General features: G+C 42.2%; 1 protein-coding gene across 2 annotated transcripts in view; it reads left to right on the top strand.

The window, feature by feature from the left end:
* Positions 1-25,574, top strand: part of CABLES2 (Cdk5 and Abl enzyme substrate 2) — a 48,316-nt gene that overhangs the window by 16,533 nt on the left and 6,209 nt on the right. The window contains exons 2-8 of one of the 2 annotated variants that reach the window (XM_075901085.2): positions 8,411-8,482; positions 8,653-8,745; positions 12,715-12,792; positions 16,761-16,869; positions 17,592-17,757; positions 20,199-20,302; positions 21,912-22,018. In XM_075901085.2, coding sequence (XP_075757200.2) covers positions 8,411-8,482; positions 8,653-8,745; positions 12,715-12,792; positions 16,761-16,869; positions 17,592-17,757; positions 20,199-20,302; positions 21,912-22,018 — 729 coding nt within the window. The remainder of the gene's footprint in view (positions 1-8,410; positions 8,483-8,652; positions 8,746-12,714; positions 12,793-16,760; positions 16,870-17,591; positions 17,758-20,198; positions 20,303-21,911; positions 22,019-25,574) is intronic. The other variant, XM_075901086.2, reaches the window with a different exon arrangement.

Genomic DNA, 25,574 nt, shown 5'->3' on the forward strand with positions numbered 1-25,574 from the left:
AAGATATAAAATATCAACTCCTCACATACTTTCAGAAAGAATAAAAACATTTGTATGAAACAGCAGTAAAAAGCAGTGAGAAGAGATGCTGACACAGCTGCTAAAAAGGTGATACTAAATTATCTCAGCAGGGTTCTAACTGGCAGATTTACTCGGACCAGAGGATCTCTTAAGGACTACATCTACTAGCAGTTGATCAGGGTTCTTAAACAAGTTGTGTGCATACAACCCAACTACAAAACTTTCGCCTGCAGCAAGTGTAAACACTGCTTTGTTGGCAGGAGTGCTCTCCTAAAAGCTATGTAACGTAGATGTAGCCAAGGATAAGCAAGGAAAGACCCTAACAGAAAACCAGAAGAGTGTGATGTGCATAGCACTACTTGGAAGTGGTAACTAGCATTACAGGAAACAGTTACTGATTTTTGACAAAAAAATCGAGTACTTAGAACGAGACCACTCAACATCTTGCATTATACACACAGAAATGAAAGGTACAGTCAAAAGCTTTAAACCTAAAAGAGCTGAAGGTGAGAATCCAGACACTGGGAAAGACCATTGTAATAAGACCATTGTTGGAAAAATTCAGTGATTTTTTTTTTTTTCCTCGGTGTGGAACTAGGAAAAGCCTGGAGAACAATGGGAAACTGGCTTTATATTCAAAATACCAAAGCAAGGTCACCTAAGTGACTTCGAAAGCTAGCAAGATATTTTACTCCCTTACAGTGACAGGCAAAGGCTACTGCAGAATAAAGGAAGTAGTTGAGGCAAAGCTGAGGGAAGAGCAGGCTGGATTTCTACCTGGAAGTTTGTCTCAACCACATTTTCACCCTAAGAATAATCAAGTGGTAAAACCCACTCATCATAAATGTGATAGATTTATGAGAGAGCATTTGACAGCCTCCATTGCATTTCACTCTAGAACATCTGTGTTATGGGGTGCCAACAAATAGTTACTGTCGCCTTCGTATCAGGGTGCAGCTTGCTCAGTTAGTGATCACAGACTTGAAGGAATGATTTAACATGGACACTGGTGTCAAACAAAGATGCATTATTATCTCTCCTAGCTTTGCCATGGATTCATCTACACGTGTTCTCATAATGAAATCAAACACAGTCACGTTTTAATGATATACTAGAAGGTTTAGATTGTGCTGATCATAACTGAGTAACTGCATGTTGGTTGAACAAAGACTACCCCACATTGCAAGAAATGTGGGGCTAAGAATCATTTTACAAGAAACCAGATCTAATGGGAACTCCAACAACTCCCTGCTTACTTGAGACGTTGCGTTGAAGGGCAAAGGAATACAGGAGATGAATCCATTCAGGTACCTTGACTTGTATATTACTACCATTAAGGATATCCAAAAGGAAATAATGTCATGAATTATCAAGATGCCTGCTGCATTCACCAGCTTAAACATGATTTGGGCATTAAAAATCTACAGCTTAAAGAACAAACTATAAATCTTCAACTTCATAGGTATATCTCCAATACATAATATAAATATGCAGGACAATGTAGCACTTTAAAGACTAACAAGATGGTTTATTAGATGATGAGCTTTCGTGGGCCAGACCCACTTCCTCAGATCAAATAATGGAAGAAAACAGTCACAACCATATATATATATATGGTATATATGGTTGTGACTGTTTTCTTCCATTATTTGATCTGAGGAAGTGGGTCTGGCCCACGAAAGCTCATCATCTAATAAACCATCTTGTTAGTCTTTAAAGTGCTACATTGTCCTGCATTTTGCTTCAGCTACCCCAGACTAACACGGCTACATCTCTATCACTAATATAAATATATATATCTCATAGAACTGGAAGGGACCTTGAGAGGTCATTGAGTCCAGTCCCCTGCCCTCATGGCAGGACTAAGTACCACCCCTGACAGATTTCCCCCTGATCCCTAAATGTCCTCCTCAAGGATTGAATTGGGTTTATCAGGCCAATGCTCAAACCTCTGAGCTATCCCTCCCCCTTCTGAATACACCCATTCTGAAAATGAGAGGGATAGGAGATGTGTTCCTGCTATTTTACGAATAAAGGCTAAAAGTTTTGGGCTTCCACCTTTTTATCTGTCCTTAACTAGCTTCTTTTCATTCCCCGGTGACCTCTTCTGTCCTTGCTCAGGTGCATTGTGTGGAGATTTGAGGTGCTAATTGTCTGCAGTGACTAACCCAGTCCTTGCCCTTGCACTTAGAACAGTGGTAGCCACTCCATCTCTTCCACCACTTCTAACTCTTTCATGGACTGATTAGTGGTCAGCCAGTTCTCCCATTTTCCCTTCTGCAAAGGGATTTGGAGGGAGCATCTTGACCTTGTATTTTCCTCTAGCCTTTTGCTGGAGTTTTCCTTTGAGCAGCAAGACAGCTGGGGAGCCCTTGCTCCAAATAAAGTTTCTGGGAGAGCAAGGACTCTATTTATCAGCTGCAGTCAGTCTCTGTTCTCCTGCTAACAGAAGGTAAAGGCCTTCTCAGGTCCTGTGCTCATTCAGAAAAGGAGGCAATGTTCACTAATTGAAAGGCAATGCCAAATTAAGGGTAATATTTATTTAAAACAACCTATTCTTAAAGAGCTTGTTTATACATAGCTGCTCTCTTAGTAAGGGTACTTTATTGTACTAGTGAACTTGCTCCTACCTACTATACATGACTAGGGAGTAAACAGCCATTTCCCCCTGGTATCTAGCTCACAGATTTTATTTGCTTGAGATGACATTACTTTTCTTTAGAATGCTGTATTTGCTGAATAAAATATTAGCCCATATAGGATTGTGCATTAACTAACATGTGCTGCTTGAACTCCTAATTGTTAAATCTGTATGGTCGCTGTCTTTATGGCAACTTTAAAAATATGTGTAAATGTGTTCCAGTTAGGTAGGTAGTTTTAAGACATCTTACTGGAGAATTTTCTTTATTTAAATTACACACAACACTGAGAGCTGTAGAAACCCTTCTCATTATAATCCTTTGGATTCCAGTTCATAAAGCTACGAGCCAGGAACGTCATCCTGTATAAATCTGCTTAGAACAGAATAAATCATCTTAAATTTGGTTTCGTAGGGCAAAACCTGACAGGAGTAGTCAACTCACCCATGTAATCCAAGGTTTCTTATTATAATAGCCTCATCAATCCACACTGTGAAAATAGATATGGGAAACACAATAAATAACAGGCTAACAAATTGCAACATGTTCTTATTTTGGCAATGGTGGAAGCTGTTAAAGTACTATATAGTATACTCTGTAAAAATACATTTGTTATATCATAACAGTAAAACTGTTTTATTCTTTGAAACGCTGCTGATAGGTTCATGAATATCTGAAATGGAAAAATCTTTGAGTAAAAAATTAAGGTGGTATTTTACTATTAAATTTCTGCACAGATCTTGTGTGCAAATTATGGCATATATGGATTAGTACAGCTCTGTAACATCCTGTATTTTGTTGGCTAATCATATACGTATATAGGAGCGTATCCTTTCCCATGCCACAGACTTCTCAAGGGAAAACAATTCTGTTAATGAAGCTAAAATGGAGTGAAGTTTCTTATCTGAATGTATTATTGTGGTTCGGACGGTGGGGTTAGTGCTTCCTATGCTGTAGTTTGTGTGTAATAGTTCAGATGTGTCTTCCTGACCTCCTCAACTTCATGTAACTAACTGTGGGAAGCACTGCTTTGTGTCATTCTAGAATGGGTAGTTTTCCTGACTAGGGATAGGAATGTGTACACAGTTAACCAATGAGCTTGGGCTCATTGGTTAACCCTCATGGTTACACGCAACACCCCTCCCTCCCACCACTCTGTATCAGAGGCAGCAGTGCAGGAGGTGGGGGGCAAGTGGCCCCCAGTCTCCCTCTTCCTCCTCCTTTCTTTGTGGTAGGCAGGAGTGGGGAGAGTGCAGGGGGAGCCGGTGCTTGAGGGGAGCACCAGGTCCTGCCTGCCCCTTGCATGTAAATGTGAAACCAAGCATTTCAGTGGCTACACGTTTGCAAAAATAAACAAAGGGGATCACCTAGGCATGTTCTCTCTTGATTCCTAACATTAAGTCAAATGGACTGAGATCAATTATTTTTATTTAGGGAAATACAAACTTCAGTCATATTAGCTTCTCCCTGGCCTAAAGTCAGGTTCCTCATGTTTTAATGGCTAATGTGTCAAACAGCAAATAGCTTACAACAAACCCAGCAAGTTTGGACTAAGAGCAAGAAGGCAGAGGTTTGGAAGACTGAACCAAGCAAATGTGTCTAGATTTTCTTTTTGGAGTGTTGGGGTTTTTTTGCGACTAACACAGAAGCAGGCTGTCAGCAGATCTCTGCTTTCTTGTGAAATGTGTGGTCAAATTTCAGAAAGTGAATATGAGGCTCTTCTCCCTTTTAAATACAACATCAGTGTATTTGGCCATTTTTCCCCAGAGCACTATGCTTCACTAGTATAGTATTTCCTGTTATCCTGAACAGGCTCTGAAAATGCATCTGTCCCAGGTGAAGTGGCTGTGTCCCTAACAGGTGTTTTCCTCTTTTGCCTGGAGTTGGGCATGACAAGTGGGAGTAGCATTTGCTCCCCAGCCACAATCCAAAAGTGAGCCCAAAACCTCTTTGCTCTGTTCTAGCATAACTAGTGAAGGAGAATACTTCTTACCAAGCCTCCAAATACATAAATCAGTAGCTGGCTGATTCTGTTGATGTTTTTAAAGAAGATACAGAGAACTTACTCTCCTAAATGGACTGAATATATCTCACATGACAAAAGAATGCAGTTTAAGAAACCTTTAATCCTCCCAAAAAGTTCAGAGCAATAAGTACAAGTGAAATCTCCAGGAAGCAGATATTTTCTCTGTACTTCATAATCCTAGTGAGTCCAGGTTACAAACCTTCTGGAATAAAAACAAACTTTCCTTCCTGGGGCCTGTCTTCTAAGTGGGATTCATACAGTTAAACCAGGAAAACGTGTTTTTGCATAACCCTGTGGTACTCTACACTTTCTCCAAAGGGGGCTTAACCATGACTTCCTACAAATAGGTTTCTGTATGCCTGTATTAATTGGCTAAACCAACACCCCTTCTGTGCAGAACTTTGTGTCATGACTAATGGCCTTCCCAGCACACCAGGAATTTTGATTTACGTGGCCCCCTTTCTATCTTGAATGATGTTGCATGCTGAAATACCACTGCAGTAGCCATGCTTGAGGTTGTGATGGCTCCAGGATAACCATGAGTAGGATCAAAACTACTTTTAAAAGTTATAAAATGTCTTTAAACTGCAGTTTTGGCAGAGGACATTGGGGATCTCAAGTAATACATGCCCCATGAATGTACCAAGTGTCTAGCCACTTGATTAGCTGTTCCATATTATACTACCAAAGTCTGTTTCTAACTCTAAACTCACAAAGGAGGAGATTTAACATCTCTATTCTTGTATACAAGGAGCAACTCACATTTTTCAACTGAGTGCTTGCTTGAGTCATGCTCTTTCCAGAAAACACCTGAATAACTCCACTAAGAGAAATGAAAAGTCAGATTTGCTTTCAAGTGCAAATGCCAGGTTTTGTGTCAGATAGCAAGTAATTACTTATTCCTTTTAGCCATAACTAGTTAATTACATTTGCTTTTGTCAATTGCTTTGGGTGCCCTTTACTGCTGAGACAGAAATGCATGCAGCAGTGTAGTTTGTCTTGGATCTCCTGGCACTTTTACAAAAAGCAGATAACATTAAAGCATGACTTTTGAAAAGGCTTTAGGAATATATGTGAAAGCATTTGTCTAAATAATTTGGACAACATGAATGGATGCAAGTGCAAACTAATTGCAATTCTCACTACAGAAAATAAATCCTCTAATTTTAAAATCCTTACCTGGGACACTTTAATAGGTAGGCAGAGCTGTACTCTTTGTACAGTTGACACTCTTACTTTAAGTAGGAAAAAATGGTAAGGATTTAATTTAGAGGTGCAGATAATCCTCATCAAAGGGTCTTTGGTAACCATGCAAACTGCAGATTGCTCATTTGAAGGAAAAGCACTGTATAATGGCAACTTGACATGATTATGGTGATTTACTACTTTGAAGTGTGTCCACCATCCTGGACTAACATTTTTAAGCAATCCTGGCAGTATCTTTAGTGGAAGTTGAGAAAATAAGTAACTACAAGAACGGGAAGGAGGAAGTGTAAACGTGGGTGTTTTTTATGGTAACTTTCTAATAGGGTTGCCAGGCGTCCGGTTTCTGCCTGGAGAGTCCGGAAATCATGTCTTCTGTCCGGTTTAAAAAAAAAACCAGAAAATGCCAATATTTTCTGTTTCTGTTGAACAAAAGGCCGGTGGGGCCATTATTTCCCTGCCAGAGGTGGGGGAAATTAAAGGTGCAGCGCACTCTCTCTCTCCACCCCCCTCTCCCCCCAACAAACTTTGGGGTTTTTTTCCTCAACCAGTTTTTTCACCCGCTGTGATCAGGTATCTGGCAAGCCTACTTTCTGAAAAGTACATTTTTCCTTCCAAAGTTAAGTGCCTAAAGTTAAACATCTTAGGCCATATTTGGATGTATAAATGGGACTTTTAAGTAGGAGTTGGGAGGTTATATTACTTCTGTGTCTGGCATTGAGACTGACATTGATAAATTGGAGAGTTGAGAAAAGGGCCCCAAGAATAATTAAAGGGTTAGAAAAAGACCTTTATAACAATGGATTCAAGCAAGTAAATGTATTCATCTTAGCAAACAAAGTTAAAAGATGACTGTTGTAGTTGATAAGCATCTACATAGGGAACAAACATTTGATAATGGATTCTTCAATTCAGCATATAGTAATAACGACATTCAGTGGCTGGAAGCTGAAGATGCAGTGCATGTTTTTACCCTCACTGTTAATTGTTGGAACAATTTATCAGGGCATCTCCATCACTGGCAATTTAAAAATCCAGATTCAATGTCTTTCTAAAACACATGCTGCATTTGAAATAAGAATTGATTTGGGGAAGTCCTATGGCCTATTATACAGGCAGTCTGACTAATAGTCTCTTTTAGCCTTATCCATCTGTTTAGGCACCCAAATAATAAAGCTGGCTGACTTGGGGGTTTTTTAGTCTTTCAGTTTTGACCTTTAGTCTTTTATTCAGTTTATTTACCAAAGTGTGTGGCTGCTTATTTTTTTAAATGCTTGACGGAATTCCTAGAAGGAGATTTACACAGTCTTATTGACTAAACATTTTAAGTTAGAGAAATGTCTAGCTTCTGTATTTCAGATTACAGAATTTGTCTTGATAAAAGAAACAGTTGCTGTTTCTCGTCATTTTTAACAGAAATGCTGCTGTCATTTTGTTTACCCTGGGATATAGGGATATTTGCTTATTTTTTTTAAAGAAATCCCATTGCCTTTGTGTTTTAAAGTTTTGTAAGGTTTTAAAAACCAAAGCCCCTTTTCTTCATTAATATAGTTAATCCGGTTCTGTCTGTGCATATTACAGAATTGACAAACATCTGTCAAGAACAGCATAAGAAAAACTCCTATCTAAGTACATGGCATGTTCAGGCTTACCAAGACAAATTGTGAAGATGTAGATTATAGTTCCAGTGAAATACTATTTGGAGATGGCTTTGTAGTGAGGATTGGATCTGAACAAAGCTTTTATTATGGAGTGCATAGCTTCAAAATCCTTGATCACATTTACATTTTCACCAGTTAATGAATGATCTAAGCCTTTGACAAAAGGAATCTGATTCTCTGGGCAAGGTCCATTTTCCCCACGTTAATGTGATACGTCATCAATATTATGCCATCTCGATTTCTTGTGGATTCCCTCCTCCCCCCCATGTCTTCCATTATAGGATTCTACATGGGCATGAAGTACCCCAAGCTTCCTTTTTTATATATTATTTTCTTAAAGAACTTCTGTCGCTTTTATTGAGCCAGAACTATTGTCCAAGAAAGCTTTCTTAGTTTGTCTGAACTCCTATCACAAGAAAAGTAACTAGTTCTATTTTCTGAATTGAGAAAAAGTACATAAGCTATATGAAAACCGCAGGTGAGGGGTTTTCCCATACTTCTCATTTGGTTTTTTTAAATGTGTATTTTAAAGATTCCTGAAGTGGTAACTTGCAGACAAGCTTTCTTTTCTGAGGGCTGTTAACTATTTTGATTAGTTAAATGACCTCTTTGTTAAGAGAGCCAACTTCTTAAAAAGATTATTACCGGTAAACGCTTTACTCAGTATAAACTGCTTGCTTTGGGAACTCTAAGGTTCTTGGCCTCTTCAGAAGTTTAAAGATGCTGAGTTCTGAATACTTCAGCTATCTTTTGTGAGAAGTACAGTATCTTAAGACTTCTTAGCTCTCTGTTGCAGTTTCTGATCTCAAAGGCCATGAACTAATATTGTTCACTCTTCATGGTGTTGTACATTTTTACAGAAGGCGTTTTATCTCCCAGCGCTGCTCTCTAGAATTTTTAGAAGACATAGTGGAATGTGCCAGTGTACGAAGGTACTTTTTCAAAAGCAGCATTAATCTTAACTCGTTGCATGCAAGTCCTCTCCTCCCTCCACCCTCCTCAAAGCTGACTATCTCAGGTCCTGCATGTTAGTGCCGCCATCTGATCATAAGAACACCTACATCTTTCTTTTAGATCACTTAATAACTTTCTTTAATTACAGAACCAAGCACATATCTGGATCTCCAAGACACAGAAGCTTGAAGAAGATGCACTTCATCAAAAATATGAGACAATATGATACAAAAAATAGCAGGTAATATTTATGTAATTTGAGGTCTGATTCTGATACCCTTACTTACATGAGTTAAGTCCTAGTTCATGCAGTTGGTCATTTTGAGTTCAGCTGGGCTGTCTACGTGAATAAGTACCAGTTGACATGAGCAAGACTGGCAGATTTAGATCACAAGTAGTTACAGTTTAACATACATGAATGTTGGTGTCCGGGAAGTAGGCTGGCTTTGATTCTTGTATACTGCGGTAAATGGGATGTTCATCTGAAATACACATAGGGCAGGGAAGTATAGAATGAGATTTTATAAAATGGGTGTATTCATCTATTTCTAAGTGTAAAATGTATCCATACAAATTTGCCTGCTGTGAGGGTACAAGCCAACATGGAATCTCAAGTAATCAAGCAGTGTGCCAGTCGGGGAATTGTTTGGATTGAAAAAGAACTTAGTGACTTCAGCTCTTGAACTGGAGAGAATGTATTGCCCCCCCCCCCCCAAAAAAAAAGAAATCTGTTCCCCCCCTGTGAAACTTGAGTAAATTCTACAGCAGGAGTCTCAAATGCCCAGCCAGCGGGCCATCTACATGCTGGAGCATATTTGCAGTCTGGTCCGGGAGACCTTGCAGCCTGAGGGGTCATGTCTGAACCTGTCCACAAGCCCCACCCTTGCCTCATCCTCTTCCCATTCTTCCCCATGCCACCAGGGGCATGGTCTTGGGGATTACAATGGGGGCCTGGCATTGAAGAGCAGCATCAGTTGACCTGCTCCCCTGGCACTCACTGCCAGGAGGAGTGTGTGGGGGGGGGGGCACAACCACTGCCGCCACCCTGTACCAGGCCTCCCCGGTAATCCCTGAGGCCCTGTCCCTTGGTGGATGTGGTGTCATGGGGGGAAGGTGGTGGGAAAGGGCGGGATTTGGGGGCAGGTTCTGGCGGGCAGGTTCCTAGGATGGATTGTGAATATGCCCTAACCCATAGATAGCCCACAGGCCAGGAGTTTGAGACCCCTGCTCCACAGCTTGCTTCTATTAATGGTTAAAACTGTAGTCCTTACAGGCTCTCTAATTAGCTCAAGCTATGCTCCAATGGACAGAAGTGTTTTATGTAGGAGCCAAGTATCCCCTATCAATAGAACTCATAGGGATGTAGAGTTGGAAGGGACCTCAAGTAGGGTTGCCAGATGGTTTAATCAAAAACACCAAACAGCCCTCCCCCCAAAAAAAAAACAGGGAAAAAATTCTGTTGGGGGGGGGAGAGAGGAGAGGAGAACAAAGTTGTTGAAGGGGGGGGAAGGACCTTGAGAGTTAAGCAAATAAATAAATAAAACAGCATGGCTCCTTTAAGAAAATTCTTTAGGCTTTTTGCAATAGCTATCTTGTTTTCTTGATGGGAGCCAGAAGGCAGCTTCCCTGCAGAACCAGGTAAGGCGGGGGGATGGAGCCCTGGGGGGGCGGGGATGGTTGCTGAGTGTGTGTAGGGTTGCCAGGGGTCTGGTATTTTCACCACCTGGCAGGGGAAAAAAATCAGAAAATATCGAACATTTTAAGTGTCAGATATTTTCTGAATTTTTTTTACCGGACAGGAGGTGAAAATACCAGACTGTCCTGGTCAATACCAGACACTTGGCAACCCTAACTTCAAGAGCTCATCCAGCCAACCCCTTAACATAGAAGCAGAACCAAGTATACTGCGATCCCTGATAAGTGTTTGTCCAATTCTGATTTTTAAAAAAAATCCTGTGACAGGGAATTCCACTACCTTCGTTGGAAGCCTATTTCAGTGCTTAACTATCCTTAGTTGCACTTTTTCTATTATCTAATCTAAATCTCTTGCTTAAAATTAAGCCATTTTACTTCTTGTTCTACCTTGAGGAGACATGGAGGACAATTGATCACCATCCTCTTTGTAACAGACTTTAACATATTGGAAGGCTGCTGTCAAGTTCCCCCTCAGGCATCTTTTCTCAAAACTAAATCCTCCAGTTTTTTTAGGTTGGGTTTTCTAACCCTTTTAGCTTTTTGTTCTTCTCTGGACTCTCTTCTGTTTGTTCCCATCTCTCTTATAGGGTGGCACCCAAAACTAGTTATAATATTTCAGCTGAGGTTTCATCTGTGCTAGTGGGAGAGATAGCTTCCTGTTTTGTGTTAACAGGAGTGTTGTATGTTCACTTCTGAATATTAGCCTTTTTCGCAACTGCGCCATACTCTTCACTCATTCAGTTAGTATTGCTTTAAAAGAATTTGAAGGGTTTCATAATCACTATCACACAGTCATTTACTTCCCATTTTGTATGTCGGCATATTATTCTCCCTCCCCCCCCCCTCCCCCCAAGTGTGATATTCTTTATTTAATTGTATTTATTTTATACTGATTCTCTAATTTGTCATGGTCACCCTGAATTCTAATCCTGTCCTCCAAAGTCCTTCCAGCCCCACCCAAAGTGATGTTGTCCACCTGTTTTATAAGCATATCCTCCACTTCATTATCCACATCATCAGTGAAAATATGAAATATCAGATACAAGACAGATCCTTGCAGGAATCCACTATATATGTCCTACCTCTATGACCGTGAACCACTGATAACTACTGAGTGTGGTTTTTCAGCCTTACTCAGAGTAGTTATCTGGACCACATTTCCCTAATTGACTTAGGAGGGTGTCATGTGGAACTGTGTCAATAGCCTTAAAAATAAAGATACATCTTGCGAACTCCTTTCCCCTCATCCACTAAGCCAGTAACCCAGTCAAAGAAGGAAATTAGGTTGGTTTGGCATGATTTGTTCTCAACAAAGCCACGTTGGCTATTACTTAATGCCTAATGGCTGCTGGAGGGGAGGCCTGTTAGAGTGGATTGTTTCCTGACAACAGCAGGTGCTTGGCATAGGTTCTGAATTATAGGCTTGTTATCACTACCTCGGAATGCATGCCTACAAACATTGTTTACAAAATTATCTTTCTATTTTGAAAGTCCACGTACACTGGTTGACTTGTGCTGCTAAACACTGAGGGTTCTTGGCTATCCTGAGTACTTAATACACCTGCACTTGATCCTGTGGGGCATCAGCCTTATATGAATGCCCTTCTGTTTGGTGGTGCTTTCTTTAGTATATGTTTCACAACTCTCCTAGGTTGTCTAGAGAAGCCATTTAAGAAAAATCTTGTGTGTGTACGCTTCCTAGGAAGTTACATGTTGACTAGCACAACTGGGCTGTGTCTACACTGGCATGAATTTCCGGAAATGCTTAAAATGGAATACTATTCCGTTTTCAGTTTTTCCGGAAAAGGAGCATCTACATTGGCAGGCTGCTTTTCTGGAAAAGCCCTTTTTCCAGAAAAGCATCTGTGGCCAATGTAGACGCGCTTTTCCGGAAAAGAGCCCCAAACGCCATTTTCGCGATCGGGGCTTTTTTCCGGAAAAGACTACTGGGCTGTCTACACTGGCCCTTTTCCGGAACAGTGTTCCGGAATAAGAACTTATGCCCGAGCGGGAGCAGAATAGTTTTTCCGGAATAGCGGCTGATTTTGTACAGTAGAGCATCGTTGCTTTTCCGGAAATTCAAGGGCCAGTGTAGACAGCTCGCAGCTTATTCCGGAAAAGCGGCTGATTTTCCGGAATAAGTGGCCCAGTGTAGACACAGCCCTGATGTTTTATAGCAGCATTGGGCAGCTGGGGTTCTTCCTGTGGCCTGTGCACCCCTTCTTTGCCCTCTTCCCCCCCCCCCCCCCCCACACAGCACACACTTCTCATACACTGGGGCACTGGAGCCCCACACTTCCTACTCCCCTCCCTCCCAGCACTTTCAGAGCACCATGAATCAGCTGATTGACACTCCGTCCGTCCCCTCCTCTTTCCCCTCCCTTCTAGAGCTTAAACAGCCTTAAACAGACCAGGTGGAACCCCAGTGGGCCACAGGTTGCCCACTGCTGTTCTATAGCTGCAGAAAACGTTTTTATTTCAGTTCTCTCTTTAATCTTTTCTTCTCTGCTTTCAGGATAGTATTAATCTGTGCTAAACGAACCTTATGTGTGGCTTTTTCTATCCTGCCATATGGGGACAGCTTACGAATCAGGTGAGTCTGTATTTTTAATGCGGTATCTGCACTGCTCTGAAGTATCTAGTCCATCACCATGTATAACAGCCTAATTTATGAAATGAGGGACCTCATAAGTGAGTGTAGCTGTAACATACGATAGCCCATTTTAGTATACCTTGAAACAAGAGAAAATACATATTTTAAATGTGCTCATAAGACTTACTGAAGCAAGCACAAAATTGCAACACAAATTGAATAGTAAAATATAAAAATCAAAATGGTCTGTCAGTTAAAGTACTCAACCAGACTTCAAATAGAGAATCAGTAAAAAGCCCAATGTAACAGATGCAGACCAACTGGCCACAATAGTTTGGTGGATGGTAAATATACAGGCAACTAGAAGAATATTTTTCTGTTCTCTAAGTGACCTGAGCAGGGTCTGCTGGAGAGCAATTAGGTCAAATGCCTGGAGACAATTAAGAACTTGCCAGAAGCAACACGCTAATCGGAGCACCTGCTGCTCATTAAGGACCTGTGGGGCCTAGTTTAAGAGGCCTCAGTTCAGGGGCAGCTTGAAGACCAGACTGGGAGTAAAGAGATGCGCTGTGGGAGAGTGCAAGATTGTGGTCAGGTACTGGGAGGAGTTGGTTGGGGAAAGCTGCAGGTGGAGAAATTACTACTTGCTGATGCTGCTGCTGCTACCTTTAGGGTCCTGGAGCAGAAGGTGGTCCTGGGTTCGCTCAACTCTTCTTGCAGCACTACAGAGGTCACCCTTGAAGGGGAAATTTGGAACTAAAGAGGAGTTCACCCCAGACCCATTTGCCTGGCCTATGATGAGGATGGCTCACTAGGCTGTGACCCTGCTTCTAGTAAAGGGCCAGAGGCTACGTGGAAGGTCACAGCGAGCCTGAGACAAACACTAGCCGCCTAGAAGTGCAGGACCCCCAGGGCAAGGCAGAGGCTTTGCCACACCACACATAATAAAGGGTAAAAGCATATTTAAGCAGACTGAAAAGAATTAGAAGAGCAACTAGAAAACCACACAAAGTAACAGCAAAAATTTGAGGTACATCAGAAGCAGGAAGCCTGCCAAACAATCATAGAAAAAGTATTTTATGGATCATTTAAACAATTATTCAGGATAGTTAAGTCCAAAGCTGGTTGCAAAGTGTTTCAAAGAGCAACAAAGTAGCCGATGAAATTCAATGTCGATCAATCCAAAGTAATGTACACTGGAAAACATAATCACAGCTGTGTGTACAAAAGGATAGTGTCTAAATTAGCTGCTCCCACACAGAGATCTTGGGGTCATCATGTAAATATCTCTGAAAACATCTGTGCAGTGTCTGTTGTAGCATCCAAAAAGCCAACAATGTTAGGAACCATTAGAAAAGGAACAGAGAGAAGGCCAAACCATCATAATGCCATTATACAGATCCATGGTAAACCCACATCTCTAATACTTTATGGAGTTCTGATTGTCCCTTTTCAAAAAATATATATTAGAATTGGAAAAAGTACAGAGAAGGTCAACAAAATGATTGATTATGGAATCGCTTCTGAATGAGGAGAGACTAAAAAGACTGAGACAGTTCAGCTAGAGGAAGAAACAGCAAAGGGGGAAAAGATAAGAGGTCTATAAAATCAAGAATGGTGTGGAGAAAGTGAATGAGAACATGTTTACCTCTTCATGTAACACACAAGCTAGGGTGACCCAATAAAATGTATAGGCCATGAGCTTCAAAGAAACAGAAGGAAGTACTTCACGCAACATCACTGTCAACTTGTGGAACTCATTGCAAGGGAACGTCATGAAAGCCAAAAGTATAGCTGAGCTCAAATGAGATGAGATTTATGAACAATAGGCCCACAAGTGGCGATTGGCCAAGATGGTTAGGATGCAGCCCCATTCTGCGGGGACTTCCTATTCGTTCCCTCTGATTAATGTTACTAGGCACTGTCGGCAGATAGGCTATCTAGCCCAGTATCCCATTGGTCAAACACAGTACAGCCATTCTTATGTTTTGAGGTGTATGCTTTGGGATTTAAAAGGGCTCTTATTTACCCTGTTCCTGGAGACACACATGCACATGCTTAACTTTCTGTATAAGAAGCCATTTCTGTTATGAGACTATTCATGTGTGCAGAAATACTTTCTTTCTTCTAATGAATGGATCTGTGAGTGGAGTAGGAAACTGAGGTTTGGTGGATCCCAGGCCTAAGACATCTTCCTTGTTGCAAACCAGACATTATAAATAAGGTTGTTAGGCTAGACACCTTTTTTTTTAAAAGGTAAGCAGTTATGCCACAGTTTTGGGGGTTTTACACAATATTTGAATGTTTTTATTGAAAACAAGAAGTCAGATTTACCTCTCCTTCCTCTTTTCGCTGCCATTCTAAAATAGTAACATATAGTAAAATAGTAAGTCTCTCACTGGAGCTCTGCATTTAAATGCATGTAGTCGATAGCATTAACCAATAAGCTCATTGACTACTCTGTTACATCCCTAGTTTCAGCCCTTTGTTAAGTTGCAGCAAATAGAAACTGCCAGGCCTGATAAGGAAAACTCGATAATTCCATTGGACTGGTCATCCTTGCCTACCTTACTGTATTGTTTGCCAGTGGTTCTCTTCAAGGTTTTGAGAGTGTTGTCAGTGCCCTATTAGTTTTTTTAGTATTGTGATCATGCTGTTAGTTATTTTATGCTTTGAGCTGATGTACCATTGAAGGTAAAGGCAACTGTTATCTTAACTGACCCATGTTTTCTGGGATTTATAACTCAATCATAATAACTACTGTAAGATGGACTTCTTACTTTAAGATCTATAAAGCTCTGAAAATAACATTAGATGCTGAATGTCACTGTGACTTTGCCTACTACCAAGAACTGAAATGTCCATTTATGGCAAACTAAATGCAGTGTATTCTGGAAATGTAAGAAGTGTGTTGAAAATGTATACAATATCATTGCAAATACACTCACATAAGGAATCCTAAATGAGATGAATTAGGAAGATTCATGAAAGAAGCTCTCAGTGGATGTTTGACTTACACAATCTACAGAAAATATTGCATTTACTTTTAATCCACCTTTGCTAAAACAATTGTGTTGTCACTTGTGTCCTGTGCATAATTTATGGAAGAAGGAAACGGATGTTTAGTGGTGGAAATTGCATTGTATGCAAACATACTTTCCATAAAAATAGGCAATGGGAAACTTTTTTCTCACTTGATGGGAGAGCAGCAGGGTCACTTGAAAGAGTTAGATTCGACAGCTGGCTGCTAGAGTACCACTTCTTTCAGGTTTTCTTTGTAAGATGATGGTTTGTCCAATATAACTCTCTTTTTAAAGACTGGAGTAGGATATTGCTGTTAAAGTGGAGTTCTGCTGGAAATCTCTGTGTACAGTCTGTTCTTTATGAATTGGGGTTCAAGTCAGTAAAGAGTAACTGAAAGGTAAGCTGCTAGTGTAGGGAAACTAGCAATGCAAAACATGTTTGTCACTTGGGTTTGCCACCCAAATCTTGTACATTTGTTAGTGCAGTGTGGGTTGGACTCTTGTGCAGAAAGATTACATATAGCTCAGTTCAGATGATAGTAAACGTAATAATATGGAGTAGAATTAAATATAACCAGTCTCTGTTCTATCTTTTTAGATTGGTTTCTTTTTCTAGTTAAGTGACTCTTATACTGAGTACAGTATTTAAAAAACTAATACTTGAACAGGGGTGCTGGGACAGTTTTTATAGTGGGGGTGCTTCGAATAATTGAAATACACTATAAACCCTATATATAATGGAAACCACTTTAGGCCAGGGCCGTGCTGTAGTACCCCTACTTCCAGAACCTATGTGCTTGAAAGGGGGGATGGGAAGACACAGTGGATTTTTTCCAGTGGTGTTAATGCTGGTACTATGGCGTGTCTAGTGTTTACAGTAGAGGAAGTTAGACTTGTAACATGATTTTTTTTCTTGTACACTTCCCTCTCTGTCTTCGTTTACAGTGATCTAAAAATAGAAGGGCAGAAACAGCGACATCCTTCTGGTGGGGTTTCAGTCTCTTCAGAGATGGTTCTTGGATTGGAAGGGGTGGAGATTGGAGCTGATGGCAAGGTAAGGAAATACATTCATTAGAAGAAAGAAAGTATCTGTGGGTGGAGTAGGAGACTGAGGTTTGGTGAGTCTCAGTGTTATTCCCTGCTCTGCCCTATCTGATGGTGAAGTGTGGAAATTAAGTGACTCTCTTACTTGCCCATCCATAAAGTGAGGTTTCCGCTCTCCAGAGATGTTGAAGTTTAACTATTGCTTAAAAGCACTTTGAGATCTGTTCATGAAAGGTATCTTTGGAGGGAGAGAAGCTGCTTCTCCATGTGGGACTAATGGGCCACAGCAGTCTTGCTGAGTCTGGTGAGATTGGTGGGGAGTCCAGTTCATTCTTCCCACTGGCAGAGAACCTATCTGCTGCTTAGGTTCTCAGAGCAAAGCACTGCTGCTTTGGGGCAGATAGGGGCCCAGTCTTAGATTAGAATATTCGTGTTTAGTTATATTTGGCATGCTGCTAAAATTTTGCTGACAATGCAAGCACTGAAAGAGAAATAGTGACTCCTCAAACGTTTATATTTCTACCAAACCTGAATACAATTCAGTGGGACACAGAAACAGTGCTTCTTGGGCCCCTGGCTTTCTCTTTGTTGAATTTACATAGGCCTGTTGCAACTGTTTGAGGAGCCTCTACTGTTTGCAACAGGATAAATTAGAAAGTATGTGTTTAGCCCAAATGTAGAGGCCTTTCACAGTTCCTCCTACAATTACTAACACTTGTTGTGTCTCTTTAGGTTGTGTCCTATGCAAAGTTCTTGTATCCAACCAATGCCTTCGTTGGCCGCAAAATTGATAGTCACGGTCCTGTTCCTCCATGTCGGTTCAGTGCTTCACGAAGTCTTACAGGCTCAAGACATAAAACTGTAACAGCTAAAGCAATACCATCAGGAACTGAAATAGGTAAAAAATCCATGCGACTCTGTACTGCTTGCATGCAAGGGGAATTGCAATACCTTTGCCTTGTAAGATGCTATAAAAAGGCAAGAATACATTTGCCTGGAGCAAGGTTGCATAACCGTAGGAACTGAAGGCTGTTGGCAAAAAGCCCTTTAGGAAGGATTTGATAAAGCTGAGAATTCTTCAGGAGGCCATTCCCTCAAGCTGTGACCAAAGGCTAGTGAAGGAACCAAAAGAGCAGACTAGAGATAACACAGCTTTTACTCCTTTGTGTTTAGAAGCGATGAAGGACTTGTACAATAACCAGTGCTGATCTTTGGAATTGCTATTTCCTTACCTGTTCTGAGTAATCAGTTTGTGTCTCTTGATAGGAAATGTAACTAACACTAGGCTTTGTAGAGAATAGATTAAAAAAAATTTTCTTGGCCTTTAACTTAAGAGTTACTTAAACACTTAGATATGGAAGTGTAAGGAAGAACTCTTCCTTTGCCCTTCCAGCATCACAAGGCCTAACCTAAAGGAACACTGATAAGTGTTATTTCTTAAATTCAGACTAAATATCATAGACTTCATGTATCTAACTAGTTGCCCAAAAGATTTTATTTAAGAATATAAACAAGTGCATTGTGTGTCTGTCATCTGTGAGAGTGCTTTTGCTATTTTCACACGTGTAAGTTCAGTTATGCCGGGCTTACATAGAACTGGGCAAGATGTGGCCCAGGGGCTGGATTCGTCCTGTCTGACACTTTGATCTGGCCTATGGACTGCATCTGGCCACTTTCTAGTTGTATCTTGTTTCCTGTGCCACCGAATTTCCAGATGGTGGCTCAGGCAGCAGGATCCTATTTAAATGGCTCACTGTTGCAGCCCTACTCCAGCATGGACTCACTAGAGCCGTGAGCCCTTTAAATAGCCTCAACAACCCTGGGTTAGATGGGTTCTTTTATGGCTCAGGCATCAAAGATTCTAAGTGCGGAATCTTGATCATGTCTGGTAATGGATGAGGTAGCCAGAACTCAGTTGAATTTTCATGCAACAAATTTAAGGTTGCATGACTGGCTATTGAAGTGTTCATCTTTCAGTTTGCAAAAAGAGCTCCTTTGGAACAATGGAAAGCTATAAATGTGGAATGATATGGATATTGTTTTTAGTCACTTTTCAGGTTATAACAACACCTGGAAACAGTATCATTGTAATGGAATACAATACATACAATAGACATTTGTGTGTCTGGCCAACATGTGTAATCACTTTACTTTGACCCTCCTCTAAACTTAGAATCTCCAGTGCTATGCCCTTTATGGCATCCTTATGCAACACCCTCAAATCAGCTTTACCACAAGAGCTTTCCTTCAGGCCTTTACCCTTGCTGCTTGAATGCTCAGGGAGCAGGAACCTGCTGTGCTTCAAAGCGCCAGAGATGTTCTCTAACAATCTGCTGACTTCAGTGGAACATAAATAGCATGACAATAGAACACCAGGTGCAGCAGAATGCCAGTAGGCCAAAATAACTGGATGCTTTTAACTCGGCAGTGTAAGGACTACTGATGAAAACATCCAGCTGACTCCTCTTCTCCACACAGTATACTTTATGCTCACCACCCTTCTAAAACGTGGAGATGGAGCCATATTCTTTCTTGTGCTCCAGCCCCTTAATGGCAATCTGGAAGTGGCCTTCACAGAATCATCCTGGTAGAACATGCTCCTAGATAAGTGCAGGGTTCTTTTTCTCTTCTGTTTTCACCATGTCCCTTCCTTAGCATAAATAGGAAGGAAAGGGTATAACCAGACTATTGTGCATTCCAGCTACGCTTATCTGTTACAGTAGCCACTGGGAGGCTATTACAAGACAGAACAGAGCAGCTCCAAGACTGCTTTAAGTGCCAGCCAGGTCGCAGGCTGAAGCCAGAATATGGGAGGTGCAAAGAGAAATCCTATTCAACCCTATTGAAATCTTTGACAGTCGCGATTGTCTTCCCATTCTTAATTCTTTTCACTAGAACCCTTGTAATATCCATGGACCAAGTCTACATTATGGATGCAATCTTGGTTCATGGTAGATCTTATGGTTTTTCACATGCAGTACCTCACATATGGTGTGTTACTATTTTTAAACAGCAAAAAAAAAAAAAAATGCAACCATAATGTGCTTGTTTTTTTTTTTAAAGCACTTGCCTTTCCTCTCTCGTCACCACCTTCCAAGTACTGTCTTTGTGGTCATAATGCACATTATGTACTGCAGTGTCTCCTAGACCATGAGTAGGTAACCTGTAGTTTCTGCGTTTGCAGACCCAGAATTTGGGGCATTCAGTAACATACTTAAATGAACATTCTCCTACCATTTGCAAATTGCCTCTAATCTTAGAGGTACATCAGGAAACTCTTGCTTAAAGCTATTTATTTCTTACAACTCTTGTTTGTGTTCACTTTCCCCATTCTTTCAGGAAACGAAGTGGGTGAATTATCAGAGTATAATCCAAATCTCCTGGATGATCCTCAGTGGCCCTGTGGGAAACACAAACGTGTTCTCATCTTTGCATCTTACATGGTGAGAAATTAATATTTTAACAGAGCAGCTGTCTGGCTTTCAGTGCATACTTACTCAGTGCATAAATGCTCAATCTTGGTAAAGAACTTCCTTGGATAAAATTTACCCTGTTTGCTGGATATTTATTGGGAAAACTATATATGGACATAGTAGTGCTCAAGTTCAATGCACAGCTGAGTTTAAACAGTGCCAAACACTATATTAGTAATGTTTATCAGAGTGCAGTAAAGATCTTGTCTTTAGGGAGATTAAACTTCTGTCTGAGATTCAGTGGTGATGACCCAGATAAGCATAGATTCTTATTACAGTGAATATGCAAGGGATGTATGTTCAGTAATACATCAATTTGTTAATGTGTTCTGAAACAATATTATGGACAAAGGCACATTTTTAAAATGTTGCAGCAAAATGTTGTCTAAATGCAGAGCAATGACCGGTATCAGTAATTTCGGCACAAACTTCATTCTCTGACACCTCTTCGTTGTTATAACCACACAGCCTGTTCACGCTCTTGCCCCTGAATGCTTTGCTGAAGTGGTCTTTCTTCACTTGTCATATAGCCCATGAAATAATAAGGATGTAAATTCCCCTTTAAAAAGTTAACTGGTTAAACAATATAATTTTAATCAGTTAACTGGGGTCCAGATGGCCTGCCGCGGGGGGTGGGGCAGCTCCGGACACCCAGGATCCCTCCAGGCCACAGCTAATGCTTACAGGTAACTGGTTAACAACATAACCTTTCACTCCGTAGAAATACTTGGGGGTGGGGGGGATGTGTATGTATAAGCTTTTCACATTTTTGGAGCATTATATAGACTAACAGCAGATGGATGGTGGTGTGGCCTACAGCAGGCATCTATAACAGCATATAGCATTCCATACTCGCCACTGGCACAATTCTACCATGATCATTTTGTAGGGAACTGGGGGCTGACAGAATTGCTGGGTCCTTAGCAAGCTGGATGGGAGGGGCTCCCATGTTCCTGGAAGGGGTGGGGTTAGGGGCAGTGGGCAGCCAGCTGTCAGCACTGTGTGGAGCATGCTGCACAGTGCTCTGGCAGCAGTTTTAAAGGGCTCCAAGCCCTAGCTGCTGCTGAAGTAGCAATGGTGGTGGCTGGAGCCCTGCACCCTTTTGAATTGCCGGGCCCAGGGGCAACTGTCCCATTTCCCACCTACTCCCTCTCCCTCCCAGTGCCCCTGGTAGGGAAGATCTTACGATAAGCAGCCTCACTGACAGCTGAGTTCTAGCTTCATGCTGCCCTCTGCTTATTAAAGGTAAAGCATTCGGTAGTTAATGGAGCCTGTAAATCAGACTCTGAGAAGCTTATATTAGAAAGGGCACCAATCTGTCAGGTCCTGGTTCTGGTTCTGGCTCTGCCTCTGTGACCCTGAACAAGTGGCTGACCCGCCCAGTTGGTTTCACAGTCTGTAAAATGGGGATAATTATCTGTCTTGTAAATTGCTGAGATTTAATAACTTGCAAGCACTAAGTGTGCACTATAGGAGTGCAAAATATTATTAAAGACCTGTTTGTCTTGCCTCTGTTTCAAACAGAGGGTATGTTTGAAGGGCACTGTAATGCATAGAAAACTTTCCTCTTCTGTTTCAGACCACAGTAATAGAATATGTGAAACCCTCAGACCTTAAAAAGGACATGAATGAAACTTTTAAAGAGAAGTTTCCTTACATCAAGTTAACACTGAGCAAAATCAGAAGGTAAGAAACAAGCAGTTGAACAGAATGGGGAGAGAGTCAATGTTCTTTAAGCCTCTTGTACAAGCTCCTTTCCTCTAATACTTGTATTGCATTAAGTATTAATTCTATTAATAGTCTATATGATTAAATTCTGATAATCTCTTATTACCAGTTAAGCTGTCTGTGGGAGGGCAGCCATAACAGAAATGGTTAGGATGCTGGGAATATTCCTCATGTAACTCAGCCTAAAATGGCTATTTTCAGACTACAATTCCTTCATGGTTAACTTAGTACTGATATAATGTTAGCAAGTTATACCTGGTGAACACTCCTGCACACTATGGATCAAAACGTAAGTGCTCTCCGTCTTTTCTGTAAGTTGTTTGTGCCTCCATCTTTACCACATAGTTATCGGTTTCTATTTGAGTAATAAGAAAATGTGGTCTAAGATTGTTATTGGGGGGGGAATATAATCCAGGCAACTTCACCTTCAGGTTCTTGTGCATGTCCATTCCAAGTTCGGTGCCTCTGTTCGCCACATGTGTCAGAAGTTTTACCCTTGATACCACCTGTAGAGGGCCTACTCTGGCAAGAAGTAGAAGATTGGGAGAGGTCATTTTCCTCCTGCTCACAAGGGCAAAGAGAGGGCAGGAGGCAAGCCTAGCCCCACAAAGAGCAGCTCACTGACTCCAGGTGAGAGTCGGACCCCAGACTTGGCTGAGTGGAAAAGCCCTTGCAGGGACGCCCCTGCACGGCACTGGAGTTTGGCACTTGGAATTGCTGTCAATCCTGGAGGCCCTTAGAGCAGCTTAAGATGTATTGTCCCTTATAGCCTTCCACACTGCCTATGGCAGTTCCAAAGTTTAGGGGTAAACCTGCCCTGGGACCATTCCCTCAGTCCCTGTCTGTGTGGCTCTCCTCATCACCTCAAGGACCATCCTACTGGTGCTCACCTGCCACAAGTTACCATGCCCTACGTGGTGGGTTGCCACCTGCACAGAACCCTTGATGCCAGTCTCCGGGCACGGTTCCAAAGGCTCAAAGCACCGATTGCAGGCTAGGTGGTGTGGCCAGCAAGAGGCATATCCAGCCATGCAACCCCGGTACCAGGGGCAGGAAATCTGCTCTCCATGCAGTCGGCATCCCAAACAAAGTTATTCTAGGCCCCCTGCCAGTGGTCCCATAAGATGATGCCAGGGCTCTCCAAGAGCTCCTAAAGTGGGTGGCCTCAAATCTGGGTTTAGAAACAGGAATTTGAGCAGCCTCCCAACTCGCTCTTTAATGAGCTCAGCTCAGCAGCCCTAGCTAGGATTCCACTCAGCGTATGAAGGTGTAGCCAAAATCTCTAAGGCCCTTTGGCAAACCCAATATTTGCTTCTCCCAATTTCAACGCAGGTGGAGCATAAGTATGAGGTGTCTGCTAAGGGGTGAGAGTACTTGTATACCCACTCTGCTCCAAACTTGCAGGTAGTTTCAGCAGTGAATGGGCAAAAGAGGCAGGATCAACCTAGTGCCACTCCCAAGAATAAGGAGGCAAAGAAACTAGACCTTTTTGGGAGAAAAGTTTATTCTTCAACGACCCTGCAACTTAGCATGGCACCATCAGGACCTGATAGATTAAAATCATGGCAGCTTGTGACAGTCCATGGCCAAATTTGTTGATTCCCTTGCAGAAGGTCCCAGGCAGGAATTTCAAGTCCTCCTGGGAGGGGGCCAAGATGTGGCTAGAGCAGCCTTGCAGGAAGCTTTGGACACTGCTGATTTGGCAGCACAGTCCATGACCTCTGCTATCATGGTGCAGGTGGCAAGGCTCCAATCCTCGAGGCTGTCGGCAAAAGGGCAAAATCTCCCTTTCGATAGTCTGGCCCTGTTTGCAGACCAGACAGATGAGTGCCAGGGTCTCTCTCAGATTACTGGGCCACATGCTGTTATGCACATGTTATGAGAGGCTACAAATGCGGCTGCTCCAGGAGTGGCTAGTGACAGCCTATGTCCCGTCTAAGGATCATCTGGACAAGGTGGTCAGTATTCTGCTGGATGTACTCAAGGCACTGCAGTGATGGATCAATCCAGGTATGGTCCCCTAAGGGATACCGTTTGACAACCCCCAATCTTCTGTGTATTTATTGGACACCTTGGATGGGAAGTTCACCTCGGATGTAAACACGAGGTACATGGCACCTAGAAGAGTTGATATTGCACATAGTCTTCAAACTTGGGGCACTTTGCAGGGCCTGTGTGGTATTCCTCCCACAGCTGGAAGGCTGTGTGGGCCTAGTGTTGGTGGACAACATGGTCTCCGTGCTCTACATCAGAAGATAGGGAGGAGTGGGCTTTTCAGCCCCCTGCTAAGAGGCGATGCAGCTTTGGGAGTTCTGCATGCACCATGAGATCCATCTGAAGGAATTTCATCTCCCTGGCATTAGAAACACATTGGTGGATTGCCATGGCAAATCCCTTTTACCTCCCTCCTTGTGGTACCACCTTTACTTGGAGGTGTGGGACTCTCCACATGGATTTCTTCACCACAAGGCAAAATGTGAAGGGTCATATAATCTGCTCCCTGTGAAGTCCTGGCAATTGCGCTCTTGCAGATGCTTTTCTCCTGTTTCAGTCAGGTGCGTGCGTGCGTGTTCCTGCCCATTCTTCTGGTCAAAAATCAAGAGGGACAAAGCCTGGGTCACCTTGACCGTCCCACATGGCTACGCCAGCATTGGTTCAGCATACTCATGAACCTTGTCATAGCACCACAGTAGACACTGCTCAGTAGCCAGACCTCCTGTTGCAGGACCACAGTTGTCTCTTGCATCCAGCTACATGTCCCTACACCTCATGGGATGGCTACTGCCTGATTGAATCCAGAAGAGCAGGTGTCTTCTAAGGAAGTGCAGGTGATACTGTTGGGCAGCAGGAAGCACCGTCTAGATTAATGGGATCCCTTGGGCTTCTGGACTTATTTAATGTGCAAGGTTGCCTTGTGGCAATGGCATCAGCCAGGTGAGTGTCAGAGCTGAAAGCCTGGACTTTGGAACCACTGTGTGCTTTTTTTATTTACGTGGTCCAGCTTCGATTCCACCCATTTTTTACTCAAGATGGCATCATCCTTCCATCTTAACGAGATTATTTTCCTCCTGATTTTGTATCCTAAGCTGCATGCTAACAGTGAAGAAGCCCTGGGTTTTTACCTGGAACAAACCAGGCCCTTTAGGAAATCAACCCAGCTCTTTGTAGCAACTGTGGAAAGGATGAAGGGCCTTCTGGTCTCCACACAAAGGCTCTCCAATTGGATTACCTCCATCAAGGCATTTTATGACCTCATGCGTGTCACACTGACACCCTCCCTCCCCCAAACGACATAAAAGCTTGCTCAACAAGGGTGCAGGCATCATCTGCTGCATTCCTTACTCATGTCCTGATCCAGAACACCTGTAGAGCCACAACACAATCTTCTATATACACGTGCATGTCTCATGACACGCTCACCCAGCAAGCTAGGGATGATACTGGCTTTGGCAGTGCTGAGCTACGAGCAACGTATTCCTGAACTTCCACCCACCTCTGAGGACGCTGTTCGGGA

Source organism: Pelodiscus sinensis, chromosome 17, assembly GCF_052426305.1.
Source record: "Pelodiscus sinensis isolate ZL-2025 chromosome 17, ASM5242630v1, whole genome shotgun sequence".
In the NCBI taxonomy this organism is placed as follows: Eukaryota; Metazoa; Chordata; order Testudines; family Trionychidae; genus Pelodiscus; species Pelodiscus sinensis.